This window comes from Poromitra crassiceps (genome assembly GCF_964638095.1).
Source record: "Poromitra crassiceps genome assembly, chromosome: 3".
NCBI lineage: Eukaryota > Metazoa > Chordata > Actinopteri > Beryciformes > Melamphaidae > Poromitra > Poromitra crassiceps.
In genome coordinates, this window is record NC_139625.1 from 40510022 (window position 1) to 40526247 (window position 16226).

General features: G+C 46.8%; 1 protein-coding gene across 7 annotated transcripts in view; it reads left to right on the top strand.

Moving 5' to 3' along the window:
- The window catches only part of LOC310772696 (regulator of G-protein signaling 6-like), a gene marked incomplete at both ends in the record, with an annotated part of 71578 nt that overhangs the window by 36690 nt on the left and 18662 nt on the right, over positions 1-16226 (top strand). For all 7 annotated transcript variants that reach the window (XM_083632566.1, XM_083632563.1, XM_083632564.1 and 4 more), the window contains 3 exons: positions 9039-9138; positions 14991-15041; positions 15135-15241. In XM_083632566.1, the coding sequence (XP_083488692.1) occupies positions 9039-9138; positions 14991-15041; positions 15135-15241 (258 nt within the window). The remainder of the gene's footprint in view (positions 1-9038; positions 9139-14990; positions 15042-15134; positions 15242-16226) is intronic.

The window sequence follows — 16226 nt, forward strand, 5'->3', positions numbered from 1 at the left end:
GTCATACTATACACTTCAATGTCCTCTGTTTAAGTCATACTATACACTTCAATGTCCTCTGTTTAAGTCATACTATACACTTCAATGTCCTCTGTTTAAGTCATACTATACACTTCAATGTCCTCTGTCTGTTTAAGTCATACTATACACTTCAATGTCCTCTGTTTAAGTCATACTATACACTTCAATGTCCTCTGTCTGTTTAAGTCATACTATACCCTTCAATGTCCTCTGTTTAAGTCATACTATACACTTCAATGTCCTCTGTCTGTTTAAGTCATACTATACACTTCAATGTCCTCTCTCTGTTTAAGTCATACTATGCACTTCAATGTCCTCTGTTTAAGTCATACTATACACTTCAATGTCCTCTGTTTAAGACATACTATACACTTCAATGTCCTCTGTTTAAGTCATACTATACGCTTCAATGTCCTCTCTCTGTTTAAGTCATACTATACACTTCAATGTCCTCTGTCTGTTTAAGTCATACTATACACTTCAATGTCCTCTGTCTGTTTAAGTCATACTATACGCTTCAATGTCCTCTCTCTGTTTAAGTCATACTATACACTTCAATGTCCTCTGTCTGTTTAAGTCATACTATACACTTCAATGTCCTCTGTCTGTTTAAGTCATACTATACACTTCAATGTCCTCTGTTTAAGTCCTACTATACACTTCAATGTCCTCTGTCTGTTTAAGTCATACTATACACTTCAATGTCCTCTGTCTGTTTAAGTCATAATATACCCTTCAATGTCCTCTGTCTGTTTAAGTCATAATATACCCTTCAATGTCCTCTGTTTAAGTCATACTATACACTTCAATGTCCTCTGTCTGTTTAAGTCATACTATACACTTCAATGTCCTCTGTCTGTTTAAGTCATACTATACACTTCAATGTCCTCTGTCTGTTTAAGTCATACTATACACTTCAATGTCCTCTGTCTGTTTAAGTCATAATATACCCTTCAATGTCCTCTGTCTGTTTAAGTCATAATATACCCTTCAATGTCCTCTCTCTGTTTAAGTCATACTATACACTTCAATGTCCTCTGTCTATTTAAGTCATACTATACACTTCAATGTCCTCTGTCTGTTTAAGTCATACTATACACTTCAATGTCCTCTGTTTAAGTCATACTATACACTTCAATGTCCTCTGTCTGTTTAAGTCATACTATACACTTCAATATCCTCTGTCTGTTTAAGTCATACTATACACTTCAATGTCCTCTGTCTGTTTAAGTCATAATATACCCTTCAATGTCCTCTGTCTGTTTAAGTCATACTATGCACTTCCATGAACTCTGTCTGTTTAAGTCATACTATACACTTCAATGTCCTCTGTTTAAGTCATACTATACACTTCAATGTCCTCTGTCTGTTTAAGTCATAATATACCCTTCAATGTCCTCTGTCTGTTTAAGTCATACTATGCACTTCCATGTCCTCTGTCTGTTTAAGTCATACTATACACTTCAATGTCCTCTGTCTGTTTAAGTCATAATATACCCTTCAATGTCCTCTGTTTAAGTCATACTATACACTTCAATGTCCTCTGTTTAAGTCATACTATACACTTCAATGTCCTCTGTCTGTTTAAGTCATACTATGCACTTCCATGAACTCTGTCTGTTTAAGTCATACTATGCACTTCAATGTCCTCTGTCTGTTTAAGTCATACTATACACTTCAATGTCCTCTGTTTAAGTCATACTATACACTTCAATGTCCTCTGTTTAAGTCATACTATGCACTTCAATGTCCTCTCTCTGTTTAAGTCATACTATGCACTTCCATGAACTCTGTCTGTTTAAGTCATACTATACACTTCAATGTCCTCTCTCTATTTAAGTCATACTATATACTTCAATGTCCTCTCCTGCTTTTCATAAACTGGTGACCTCACTTGTTAGTATTTTACGGAATTCACCTTTTTTACTTCACACCCAATTCAACCATTTTGTGTCTAAAAGGTGGGAAGTAACACAGGTGCAAGCAGAACATTAATGAGAGTTTCCAACTTCCAATCAATACTGTTTTGCTTGCATTTGTGTTACTTCCTGCCTTTTAGACACAAAATGGGTGAATTGGGTTGGGAAGTGAAAAAAAAGCTAATGTACTTCACCTCACTGCACCCTCCCGTTCTCCCCAAACCTTCGCCACCCCTTCATTTGCCATACAGAAGGGTGGCAGAGTGGAGTGTTAAGTGCTGTGCTGCTGGCTGCCTGGGCATTCAGAGCTACTGATAAGATGGACAGATGACAAAGGGCCCCAGAATACACACACATACATACACACACACACACACACACACACACACACACACACACACACACACACACACACAGACGTCACACACATGGGCACTGCAAATGTAAATATACAGTGACACCATACAAACGCTCTTCCGATAACTGTTTATAGAGCTCGGTGGCGACGGGCAAAGTGCTGTTATCTCAGGCTAGCAGCAGCGTGGCTCTCAAAAGCCCTCCACACCAAGACACAGACACCATTAGCCAGGAGATACGACCAGGCGCACTTTCTGTGTAGCCACGCCCACTTCTTCTTGTACTTCTGTCATCCTAGAGGCAGATAATGAGTTATTTTTCTATGCCTCTGCAGTCCAAGGTTCATAATTACACAAAAACAAGAGACTTAATCCTTCCCGTGTTGTGTCTCAGGAGGTGTGCGTGTTGTGTCTCAGGAGGTGTGTGTTGTGTCTCAGGAGGTGTGCGTGTTGTGTCTCAGGAGGTGTGTGTTGTGTCTCAGGAGGTGTGTGTGTTGTGTCTCAGGAGGTGTGTGTTGTGTCTCAGGAGGTGTGTGTGTTGTGTCTCAGGAGGTGTGTGTTGTGTCTCAGGAGGTGTGTGTTGTGTCTCAGGAGGTGTGTGTGTTGTGTCTCAGGAGGTGTGTGTTGTGTCTCAGGAGGTGTGTGTTGTGTCTCAGGAGGTGTGTGTGTTGTGTCTCAGGAGGTGTGCATGTTGTGTCTCAGGAGGTGTGTGTGTTGTGTCTCAGGAGGTGTGGGTGTTGTGTCTCAGGAGGTGTGTGTGTTGTGTCTCAGGAGGTGTGTGTGTTGTGTCTCAGGAGGTGTGTGTGTTGTGTCTCAGGAGGTGTGTGTGTTGTGTCTCAGGAGGTGTGTGTGTTGTGTCTCAGGAGGTGTGTGTTGTGTCTCAGGAGGTGTGTGTGTTGTGTCTCAGGAGGTGTGTGTGTTGTGTCTCAGGAGGTGTGTGTGTTGTGTCTCAGGAGGTGTGTGTGTTGTGTCTCAGGAGGTGTGCATGTTGTGTCTCAGGAGGTGTGCGTGTTGTGTCTCAGGAGGTGTGTGTGTTGTGTCTCAGGAGGTGTGGGTGTTGTGTCTCAGGAGGTGTGCGTGGAGTTGCCCCCCCCTCACTGTTTTGTGTACAAGGTTTGTCTTCAAAGGACTGATTGGAATGTTTCGCTGGTAATCTGCCGGCTGATTGTGCTCCTGACTGTAAACTGTTTACGCTCACATGTAGGCGAAAGCGGGACTAAAATACCAAGAGCTCTATTCACCATGACACAGAGGGTGATGCTTAATGCTTCTCTCTCTCTCTCTCTCTCTCTCTCTCTCTCTCTCTCTCTCTCTCTCTGTCTCCCTCTCTCTCTGTCTCTCTCTCCCTCCCTCCCTCCCTCTCTCTCTCTCTCTCCCTCTCTCTCTGTCTCTCTCCCTCTCTCTCTCCTTCCCGCGATTTATCAACAGAGTCGAGGCAGTACAGTAATTCTCCATAGTGGATGTTCAATAATTCATAGCAAAGATACTCTCTCCAGCTGATGGTGGGGCGAATGGTAATTGTCTTTACCACACAGCTCTCTCTCCCCCTCCCCTCGGCATTATGTCTATTATTAAATCTATATATACGTTTAGAATGGGTTACTCAGGTGTTTTGTAGTAGATTGATGGGGAGCATCTGTGAATCATCCATTAAATGCTTTGCCAGGCAGGATAATCACCTTTGATTGTGAAGCTGGTAGACTAAATATAGCGTGTTACGCTCTGCTTCTCTGTTTCTCTATTCCTCTTACCCCCTCCCCCCCCCCCACACACACACACACACACACAGACACACACCTCTCTCACTCTGTGTCTACTACTCTCATTGGAAACCAAAGCAGTCAACTAAATAAGGCAGGATATCTGCTCCACTCAAGGCCCATGCTTAGATTGGCTCTCTCTTAGATTCTGGAAGCTGGCATACCATAACAGAACTTACCAGGCTGCGTGACTTATTACTCACTTACTCACTGCGTGATTTAATTATTTTTAGGCCTACAAGATCATGCAGAATTAACGAAGATCAGAAAGCACTGGGCTTAAGAAAAAGACCACGTCTCTGATGAGTATAGAGTTGATAAGAAGCTCTATGTGAAATGGCAACTTTGAAGGTGGTCGTGGTGGTGATCGCTACAGGAGTAAGGTTCGCTCACTTGCTCTGTGCGATGGAGACACCAGGACAAGCAGCCAGCATGCTGGGCGGCACACTGCCACAGCTGAGCCTCTCTTGGTGCCTTGGCTCAAGTCTGCTCTTCCACACACACACACACACACACACACACACACACACACACGTACAGACACACACACACACACACACACACACACACACACACACATACACACGGAGCAGCTGGAAGGAGTTCACGCACAGATCTGCTGGTTTAAATAATGGATGAAAGGTGGAGGAGGAAGTTGGTGGAGGGAGGAAAGAGAAAAGAGGAGAGAGAGGGTCCAGAAGTAAGTTGGACTGACATCAGCTACACAGCACAGCCTGATGCTCAGAGTGCCTCTGATAGCAGCGACTGGTGTTTTCACTGAAGCAGATTGTAAAGCTGCTGGGATGAGGAGTTAACATGCAGTAGCCTCTGATAGCAGTGACTGGTGTTTTCACTGAAGCAGAGTGCAAAGCTGCTGGGATGAGGAGTTAACATGCAGTAGCCTCTGATAGCAGTGACTGGTGTTTTCACTGAAGCAGAGTGCAAAGCTGCTGGGATGAGGAGTTAACATGCAGTAGCCTCTGATAGCAGTGACTGGTGTTTTCACTGAAGCAGAGTGCAAAGCTGCTGGGATGAGGAGTTAACATGCAGTAGCCTCTGATAGCAGTGACTGGTGTTTTCACTGAAGCAGAGTGCAAAGCTGCTGGGATGAGGAGTTAACATGCAGTAGCCTCTGATAGCAGTGACTGGTGTTTTCACTGAAGCAGAGTGCAAAGCTGCTGGGATAAGGAGTTAACATGCAGTAGCCTCTGATAGCAGTGACTGGTGTTTTCACTGAAGCAGAGTGCAAAGCTGCTGGGATAAGGAGTTAACATGCCGTAGCCGGCTGTTGGTGGGAGGTGGGAGTCAACATAAATTGCTTCTTTAGGATCAAAGAGCGTATAGGGGCCATATCAAATAAGCTCAGCTGAACCCTTGAAATCTACTGTATATGCGTGTGTGTGTGTGTGTGTGTGTGTGTGTGTGTGTGTGTATGAGCATGGAGTGGGCTTACTTACATTACTATACAGATGCATAGGGAGCTATGAAGAATTGAATGGACAGTGAAGCAACCTGAGCGGCTGTATGATGGGCTGAGGATAATACGGCTACGCCGGCTAAATCAGGCTCTTTTTAATGGTGATTGATTTCTAGTGGGAGTGGCCTAACGCAGCAGACACAGCCTGTTTACATCAAGCCTGGCCTAACGCAGCCAGGGCCGGTTCCAGAACAAGATGACTAGGGATGCATCCTAGATAGGAAGGGGTGCACATGCAAGTGCAAGGGCCGACCCGGGTGGCCGGCGAAAAATTTGACATGTTATTTTACTAAAAATAATGCATTTTACCATCATTTCAAGTAGAATGATACCAGCCAAGCAAGAATATTTCAAGTGCTTTACTGAAATATTTGGACCATATAATGATAATACAATTATGTCAACCTTAAAAGGTTACATATAGGTGCCAAAAAGCCATAAATTCACATCAAAGAACAAAGAAAAACAACAATTATAATTCAAGTTTAAACAGTAGCCTAAGTCTGCAGTTGCAGCATTTAAAAAAAACAAACACTCTTTTCAACTGAACATGGAGACAATTAAAACAAGGGTGCAATGCATGCTTTTGCACACCTGTAAAACCGGGCCTGAATGCAGCAGACACAGCCTGTTTACATCAAGCCTGGCCTAACGCAGCAGACACACAGCCTGTTTACATCAAGCCTGGCCTAACGCAGCAGACACACAGCCTGTTTACATCAAGCCTGGCCTAACGCAGCAGACACACAGCCTGTTTATATCAAGCCTGGCCTAACGCAGCAGACACACAGCCTGTTTACATCAAGCCTGGCCTAACGCAGCAGACACACAGCCTGTTTACATCAAGCCTGGCCTAACGCAGCAGACACACAGCCTGTTTACATCAAGCCTGGCCTAACGCAGCAGACACACAGCCTGTTTACATCAAGCCTGGCCTAACGCAGCAGACACACAGCCTGTTTATATCAAGCCTGGCCTAACGCAGAAGACACACAGCCTGTTTACATCAAGCCTGGCCTAACGCAGCAGACACACAGCCTGTTTACATCAAGCCTGGCCTAACGCAGCAGACACACAGCCTGTTTACATCAAGCCTGGCCTAACGCAGCAGACACACAGCCTGTTTACATCAAGCCTGGCCTAACGCAGCAGACACACAGCCTGTTTACATCAAGCCTGGCCTAACGCAGCAGACACACAGCCTGTTTACATCAAGCCTGGCCTAACGCAGCAGACACACAGCCTGTTTACATCAAGCCTGGCCTAACGCAGCAGACACAGCCTGTTTACATCAAGCCTGGCCTAACGCAGCAGACACAGCCTGTTTACATCAAGCCTGGCCTAACGCAGCAGACACACAGCCTGTTTACATCAATACATGACCTAATCTGACTGCTTCTGCTGAGAAATGACCAGTTCAAGGAATTCAACTGAGCACAGCTATGGTTGACTTTCTTCAGCACTTCAGTGTTGAGGTGTGCATGTTTCTTATAGCAATAGTTCCGTTGTCTCCCTGTGCGTGTGTGCGTTTCCTTGAGTGACTGACGGTGAGTGGTTGTTTGTGGGTTGTTATCCCCTGTGTGGTGGCTGAGTGGCGAGCCCAGTATGATGTGTCTGGGGCTCTGGCTACGTCTGAGGTGTGATGTTTAACTGCACCTCTGGGGAGTAGCTGTGACAGCCTTTTTCAATGGGCCAAATCTCCCCTCCTTGTTTATTTTATTTCAAATTGTTTTTATTCGTTTTTAAACAATACAAACAAGAAAAAACAAACCCCGTAGAAGACAGACAATACAAAATAGGTGCAAGGTTGCATGATGTCATACATGTATACAATCTCGAATCACGAATCCAGCGTGAGTGTGATGGAGGTGTGGGCAATTTCCAGCTAAAAAGAATAAGCCAGCGAGCTAGTAATGTTGAAAAGGCCATTAGATCTGATTGATGTCTGGATATCCCACTGTTGCTAGGGGCAACCCCAAATATTGCAGTAATTGGATCTGGGTCAATCTGTTTTTGACATATATATGAGAATGTATTAAAAATGTCTGACCAGAATGTGTACAATTTTGGGCAAGTCCAAAACGTGTGGCCTAGAGTACCCGGAAACTGATGGCATCTGATGCAATTTGGGTCTGAGCCAGGATATATCCGGGCCAGTTTGGCTTTACAAAGGTGTAATCGGTGGAGTATCTTAAACTGTAACACACCATGTTTGATACAGACAGAAGATTTATGTATTTTACTGATAGCATTTTTCCAGATTTCGTCAGAGAGCTCTGTGTCCAAGTCTTCCTCCCACTGTACTTTCAGGTGGTGCAGCGAATAGTCTTCCATTTCTTGAATCATACAATATAAATTTGATACGCAGCCTGGTAAATAGGGATTAAGTTTCAGATAATCATCAAATGGGCAAGCCAGAGGTTTAGATGGAAATGTTGAGAAATGTGTGCGGGTGAAATCGCGAATGTGTAGGTACCTGTAGAAGTGAGACTGTGGTAAGTTGTACTTTTTAACAAAATGATCAAAGGAACCAAACGTCCCATCAATGAAAAGGTCCTCCACACAACGTATTCCCTTTCCATACCAGAACTGAAATGCTGTATCTGTCAAAGAAGGTTTAAAAAGAGGGTTCAAGGTAAGAGGCATGGACTCCAGGGCTTGCGTATGCCCAAAATGTTTACGAAATTGGGTCCATATGCGTAGGGTACCTCTCACAATAGGATTATCCGTATGGACACCTACAGTCATTGGCAGCGGAGCACACAACATAGAAGCCGGGGAGATTGGTGAACACGCCTGCTTTTCCATACGAGACCAAATTGGGCCATCTCCACTTACAAAGGACTTATACCAGATATTTATTTTTTGGATGTTTCTCCCCTCCTTGTTATACAGCTGGGCTTGATAATTCGCCATAATACACATTCAATATGCATTCAAGCGCCCTATTCTATTCTATTCTATTCTATTCTATTCTATTCTATTCTATTCTATTCTATTCTATGGATTTACAGTATACCCCTTAGTCTCATATTCTGCCATCAAACCTCAGAGAAAACCTCTGCGGATGTGGTGTGGTGTGTTTCCAATGCAGTTTCACCAATCAGTGTCAGGATGTTGAAATAAGGTAGAATTCTACTATCACGAAAATGACACTTGATTCTATATGAAATTCTTGACACAGGTTGCTTTCCATTGGAAACTTATTTGAAGAAAATTCTGATTTTAGGACTCTTAGGAGTTTAATGACTAAGATGGAGATATTTCTGCAGTGTGGGAATATTATGGTTTGCTGATCTGGGCCCATTCCATCTTTGAGGCACTTCACACTGAGCCTCGTAGGTGGGAACATCCTATTGGCCATCATCTTAAAAGCAGACATGTTGAAATGATGTCTTCAGCATAGCACATGATGCTCCAGACATGGAGTGACAGGTGTTTGGAAAGATCTTGTATGTATGTGAGTTGTTTGATTAAACATGGGCTCCTTCTGTCCTCCCCACAGATTGAAGACATTGTTATGCGAATACAAGATGAGAAAGCAGGAGGTGTAGCCATCCGAACTGTCAAAAGTTTCCTGTCCAAGATCCCAAGTGTGGTATCAGGTGTGTAACCTTATGTGTGCATGTGTGTACGTGTGTGTGTGGTTGAATGTGTGTGTATATGTGCGTGTGTGAGAAGGTGTGTATAGATGTGCTACAGTCACGTGTATGTGAGTGTTATTCTGCACAATGGCTTCCCTTCCCTGATGTGTTGGCAGTCATGTGTGTTTTGTTCCCTCACACAGCGCGTGAGCGCAGAGAAAACAGTTAGAATCAGAAAAGCAAATATGACCTTTTGGGCTGATTTAAATTGCTGCTGCTGCCGTTGGAGGAAGATAATGTCTTAGCCACCCAGGATGAGAGCTTACGGTGTGATGCTGGCCTTCGTCACCGCACAGAGTAGCTACTTCTCTCTACAGTATGTGTGTGTGTCCCTGTGTGTATGTCCCTGTGTATGTGTGTATGTCTGTGTGTGTGTGTGTGTCCGTCCCTGTGTGTATGTCTCTGTGTATGTGCGTATGTCTGTGTGTGTGTGTGTGTGTGTGTGTGTGTGTGTCCCTGTGTGTACAACCCGATCTCCAAAAAAATTGTAAAATAGCAACGTTTGTGGACAAACGTTGCTATTTTACAATTTCGGCTAAGAAATTGTAAAATGGTAACGTATGTGTCTACAGCGGTGGGCGTGGTTTGGGCGTGGTTTACGGAGATTTTCTGTTTCTAACCCCTCCCCCTACTCTAATCCTAACCCTAAAATCTCAGAACGTTACTATTTTACAATTTTCGAGCCGAAATTGTAAAATAGCAACGTTGGTCCAAAACGTTGGTATTGTAACAAAGTGGGTATTCGTCCAAGGAACTGGAGACTTGAAGTTGGTACAGGCTTTTTATTCTTGTCTTCACAATACACGCTCCTAGCAGCTAGCTTCGCTGCTAGCTCTAAACCACCCGGTCAGCTCGCCCACCCTGGCCTGACTGGCCTCCGCCCCGGCCGCTGGTCACATATATCCCCTTCCCCCTAGGAACACACCCACACATATCAGTTCCTAGCCAAGCACGGAAACACCCCAATACACGTAATTACCCGATACGTTACACATCCCCCACACAAATTTAATGTCGCTTCCACGCGACATGCACAACCCACACACATCCCCCTGTACCAAAACACACCCAACACAATATTTTTTCCCATCACCACATCAAATTCTAATTCCCCAACAAACAGTCTTTTCTTTTCAGCACCCCCGTCATAATGTCCAGTTTTTCATTAGGTACTCCGTAATGTCTAGTTTTCCATTAGGTACCCCCATAATGTCTAGTTTCCCATTAGGCACTCCATAATGTCTAGTTTTCATTATTTCCTTCTTTTTCACACATTTCAATTCAAACACAAGCCCCCACATTTAGTCCCTTTTAAACCCCCCCTTTTGTTTGTTCCAGTAGCCAAATGCACGAACGAGCACCGGATCGACATCCTCGTCCTCCGGTCTCCACTCGCGCCCGTCGACTCTCCAGCTGACCCTGGCGTCGTCCTCCCGGCCTCGCACTCGCTCGTTTTTCCGTCCCCCTCCTCCAGGGTTGAGGACAGCAGAGCGAACACCACCGGCGTCGATCTTCCCCTCGGCTCTCCGCAGTGCAACGTTAGGGGGTGTATAGCGGTTAGGCTGGGCCGGTTCCCCCGGCGGTAACCCCTCTCGCTCACTCGGAGACACGAGCGTCGCTCTCCCGACTGTAACAACGCTGCAGACGATGTCCCTCTCTTCCCTCTGGCTGTTCACGCTCTTCCCAGCCTGCGTCTCACCTCCGGCCTCCACACTCTCAGTGCAGTCCCTGGCCAAGTGCTCCGGTGACTGGCAAGTCCAGCAGAGTCTCACCTGTCTGCCGCCTGCACGTCTCTCTTCTCCCGCTGTCCCCCGATCTCCGACAGCCTTTGGACACTCTCTGGCTAGATGTCCAATCTCGCTACATGTCCAGCAGGCTCCCTGCTGTCCATGTCGTTGTCCCGCATACCCGGTCCGTCTCCCGGAACCGCATCGGCACCACCTCGCCACGTGGCCCGGCTCTCTGCAGGTCCAACACAGTCTCTTCCGTGGCTCTTCCGGCCGCTCTCCCTGCTGCATTATCTCCGCGCTCATCAAGTCCACCCGCTGCATGACTTCTCGCAGCGCCCGCATCACCTCCACTGCCCAGGCAGGAGTCTCTTGCACCAGCCGTCCGACCTCTCTCAACACACGGGCCTCCATGCCCGCCAGCATCGAGCTGATCCCCGCCGTCAGCTCTCCTTTCCTCCCGTTCACCGATGGCCATTCTCCGGAGATACTTGATTCTCCGCGCACCATCGCACGTGGTTTTAGCAGCTAGCAGTTAGCAGTTAGCACCCCTGGTAGCTAACTTACTAGCGCCAGTTTCTAGAGCCAAAAAGCCGCACCACCCGTCTCTTTTGCCGTTCCTTCTCACCCTCTCCCCTCTCGGCCGAATCAGAGGCGTTACCGCTTTACTGTCTGGCACCAATGTAACGAAGTGGGTATTCGTCCAAGGAACTGGAGACTTGAAGTTGGTACAGGCTTTTTATTCTTGTCTTCACAATACACGCTCCTAGCAGCTAGCTTCGCTGCTAGCTCTAAACCACCCGGTCAGCTCGCCCACCCTGGCCTGACTGGCCTCCGCCCCGGCCGCTGGTCACATATATCCCCTTCCCCCTAGGAACACACCCACACATATCAGTTCCTAGCCAAGCACGGAAACACCCCAATACACGTAATTACCCGATACGTTACAGTATTATACAATTTTCTGTGAGACTGTGTTGGTGTGTATGTCTCTGTGTATGTGCGTATGTCTGTGTGTGTGTGTGTGTGTGTGTGTGTGTGTGTGTGTGTCCCTGTGTGTATGTCTCTGTGTATGTGCGTACTTCTGTGTGTGTGTGTGTGTGTGTGTGTGTGTGTGTGTGTCCCTGTGTGTATGTCTCTGTGTATGTGTGTATGTCTGTGTGTGTGTGTGTGTGTGTGTGTGTGTCCCTGTGTGTATGTCTCTGTGTATGTGCGTATGTTTGTGTGTGTGTGTGTGTGTGTGTGTGTGTGTGTGTCCCTGTGTGTATGTCTCTGTGTATGTGCGTACTTCTGTGTGTGTGTGTGTGTCCCTGTGTGTATGTCTCTGTGTATGTGCGTATGTCTGTGTGTGTGTGTGTGTGTGTGTGTGTGTGTGTGTGTGTGTGTCTGTGTGTATGTCTCTGTGTATGTGCGTACTTCTGTGTGTGTGTGTGTGTGTGTGTGTGTGTCCCTGTGTGTATGTCTCTGTGTATGTGTGTATGTCTGTGTGTGTGTGTGTGTGTGTGTGTGTGTGTGTGTGTCTGTGTGTATGTCTCTGTGTATGTGTCTATGTATGTGCGTATGTCTGTGTGTGTGTGTCCCTGTGTGTATGTCTCTGTGTGTATGTCTCTGTGATGTGCGTACGTCTGTGTGTGTGTGTGTGTGTGTGTCCCTGTGTGTATGTCTCTGTGTATGTGCGTACGTCTCTGTGTGTGTGTGTGTGTGTGTGTGTGTGTGTGTGTGTGTGGGGGTGTGTGTGTGTGTCCCTGTGTGTATGTCTCTGTGTATGTGCATACGTCTGCGTGTGTGTGCGTCCCTGGTGTGTATGTCTCTGTGTATGTGCGTACGTCTGTGTGTGTGTGTGTGTGTGTGTGTGTGTGGGTGTGTGTGTGTCCCTGTGTGTATGTCTCTGTGTATGTGCATACATCTGCGTGTGTGTGTGTGTGTGTGTGTGTGTGTGTGTGTGTGTGTGTGTGTGTGTGTGTGTGTGTGTGTGTGTGTGTGGGGGTGTGTGTGTGTCCCTGTGTGTATGTCTCTGTGTATGTGCATACGTCTGCGTGTGTGTGCGTCCCTGGTGTGTATGTCTCTGTGTATGTGCGTACGTCTGTGTGTGTGTGTGTGTGTGGGTGTGTGTGTATCCCTGTGTGTATGTCTCTGTGTATGTGCATACATCTGCGTGTGTGTGTGTGTGTGTGTGTGTGTGTGTGTGTGTGTGTGTGTGTGTGTCTGTGTGTATGTCTCTGTGTATGTGTGTACATCTGCATGTGCATGCGTGTGTGTGTTTGCTTGCCTGTGTGCATGTGTATGAATGAGTCAACGCTCAACAGTGTTGGAGGGGGGTTACTCCCCCCCCCCCCCCACCCTCTCTGAGTCACTCCTTTGCATGACTGCTCGGGGCTGGTGCATCACTCTCTCTCTCTCACAGCCAAGCAGCTAGCGTGGGCCAGATATTGTGCTGTCCAGGAGCTGAGAGAGAGAAAAGACAGTAAACTCCATATCCTGTACACGTTATATACACTCGCAAGCACTTTGAGATACTCTTCTGCTCACCAAAGAGGTTATCTGAGTGACTCGCCTTTCTGTCAGCTTCATCCAGGCTGGCCATTCTCCTCTGACCTCTCTCATCAACAAGACGCCGCTCACTGGATGTTTTCTCATTCTGTGTGAACTCTAGAGACTGTTGTGGAGATCAGCAGTTTCAGAAATATTCAAAGCAGCCCGTCTGGCACCAACAAGCATGCCGGTCAAAGTCACCGAGATCACATGTTTTCTCCATTCTGATGTTTGATGTGAACATTCACTGAAGCTGCTGACCTGTATCTGCATGATCTTATGCTTTGCACTGCTGCCACATGATTGGCTGGCTGGATATGCATTTATGGCATATTTCCACCACATATAACAGCACAGTACGGCTCTACTCTTACTGCCCTTACTCGTCTCGCCTTGATAGACTCTTTGATTCCACCGCAAGTTCACTTGCTTCCGCCCACAACTGGTCGTCATAGCGATCGCATATCTTCCCTCCGCCGTGTATAATGTTATATGAACACAAGGACATTTTAACAAACTGTAGATGGAAAATGAATGGCGGATGAAATCCCTTGGTTGTATGTTGAATGCAGGAGAGGACGTGACTTTAGCCGGCGTGACTTTGGTGCTGTCAATACTAGTCACTGTGACCATACCAGGAAGTAGGCTATAACATATAACATTACAATTAAATCCATACACTGAACTTTTAAACTGGTTATGAAATACTGGTGCCTCTATATGACCTACATGGGCAAATGAGACCATCGGCCAGGAGAATGGATATAAATTTGTTGTTATATACATGCATGTGCTCCACGGGGATGGGGGTTACGCTATGGGGAGCCACCACCCCGGGGGCCAGTCACCAGGAAAGGCTTCGCTAAACCCCTGCCTCCGGCCTAGCGGAGCCGACGTAACACACAACTACAAGGGGTTCCCAAGCAACAGACTTTTTCTCTCTCAAAACAATTGAAAACCACCGTCATGTTAAGGCTGAGCAAGGAGATCGATTTTATTTCACCAGAGCCAAAGGCAGCAACACAAAAGACTGATGGAAATAACAGAAGAGAAGGTAACTCCCACTAAACTGGTATCCAGCATTGACAGTAGATACAGTAAACATGATTCTGCCTGACCAATCAGTCATCTGCAGTGTTTTCACGTCACCGTATGGTATCTGGTCCACAGCCCTGGAACCCCAACAAAGAAGGGACTAAAACTAGCACGACTCAACCCGACTCAACCTGGGCTGTGCAGCTTTTTGACCGGTGGAATGAGACAAAAGCGAGTCAAGCTGGGCGGGGCCGCGCTAATACCAGCGGTGGAAATGGGCCAATAGTGTACAGAGACACCTACTCAGATTTGACCTGCCGCTTTGATGCTTCTGAACTGCAGCTTAGCACTACAGCATGTTTCCCCTCTAGCATTAACACTGCAACCACAATGCAGAATCACAAAGACTCGCTCAAAGCTCATTTGCGTTGGTGGATTGACGCTTTTGTAGAAATTATTCCTTGTTGTTGTTATTGTGATGCCACTGCCTTCTAACTGCCATCTTTGTCTGAATACCAGGAGCGGACATTGTTCAGTGGCTGATGAAAAACCTCTCCATTGAGGATGCAGGTAAATCTGTAAGCACAGCACAGCTCTATTGAGGAGAAATGTGATTCCCGACCACAACCTCCCAACATGTGTAGCCTTGTCTCTTGTCAACAGCTGAAGCCATCCACCTTGGTAGCCTCATCGCTGCCCAGGGCTACCTCTTCCCCATCTCTGACCACGTCCTGACACTGAAGGACGACGGGACTCTTTACCGCTTCCAGGTACAGTACATGGGTGGTCAATCTGGGGTCCGGGGGCCACCAGGGGTTCTTGAAGAGGTTCCAGATGGTCCCCAGCAAACTGACGAATTGTTAACCATTATTTAATTCACAAGAAGTTAACACAATTAGAGAATGTAGGAGAATGACTGTTTTAATTATACTTGAATTCTTTGTTATCTCTCTACCTAAAGTCATTGTCATTGGAATTCTTGACAAAATCATATCCAACAATAAAAATGTTCTCACATTTCGGTCCAATAGACAAAATCCCTTCAAATGGGGTCGGGGGCCCTAATATGTTGGGGTGCCTTATATGAAAAAGACTGGGAATTACTGGGGCACTAAGCTCTGCCATGGGAACGCCTCAGTACATGTGTTAAAAGGCTTTTGAACGATTAATGTCTGTCAAATAATGACAGACGATGGTTTATCAGTGGGGTATGTTTATTGCATGAGGATAAGCCTATTACTCCCCCCCCCAAGGTCAATGCTCGGACCGGACGCTGCATATCCTCGCTGGCCACTGCTCCGGTGCTGGAGGTGGGCTGCAGCACTGGGCCTACAAAGATGCTCTTTGACAGGTCCCACTGAGGGCCTCCAGGCTCTTTGACAGGTCCCACTGAGGGCCTCCAGGCTCTTTGACAGGTCCCACTGAGGGGCTCCGGGCTCTTTGACAGGTCCCACTGAGGGCCTCCAGGCTCTTTGACAGGTTCCACTGAGGGCCTCCAGGCTCTTTGACAGGTCCCACCGAGGGCCTCCAGGCTCTTTGACAGGTCCCACTGAGGGCCTCCAGGTTCTTTGACAGGTCCCACTGAGGGCCTCCGGGCTCCGCCATGACTCACCGGCACGCTGTGACCGGTGCATTAGCATGCTAATGGCGCCGAGAGCCCGCTCCTCCTGTGGGAAGCACTGAAGCGGCCGCACACGCTGGCTCTGCGCTTTGTCACCGTGTCACCGGCCCACCCCGCAGCTCCTCCCCCCCAAT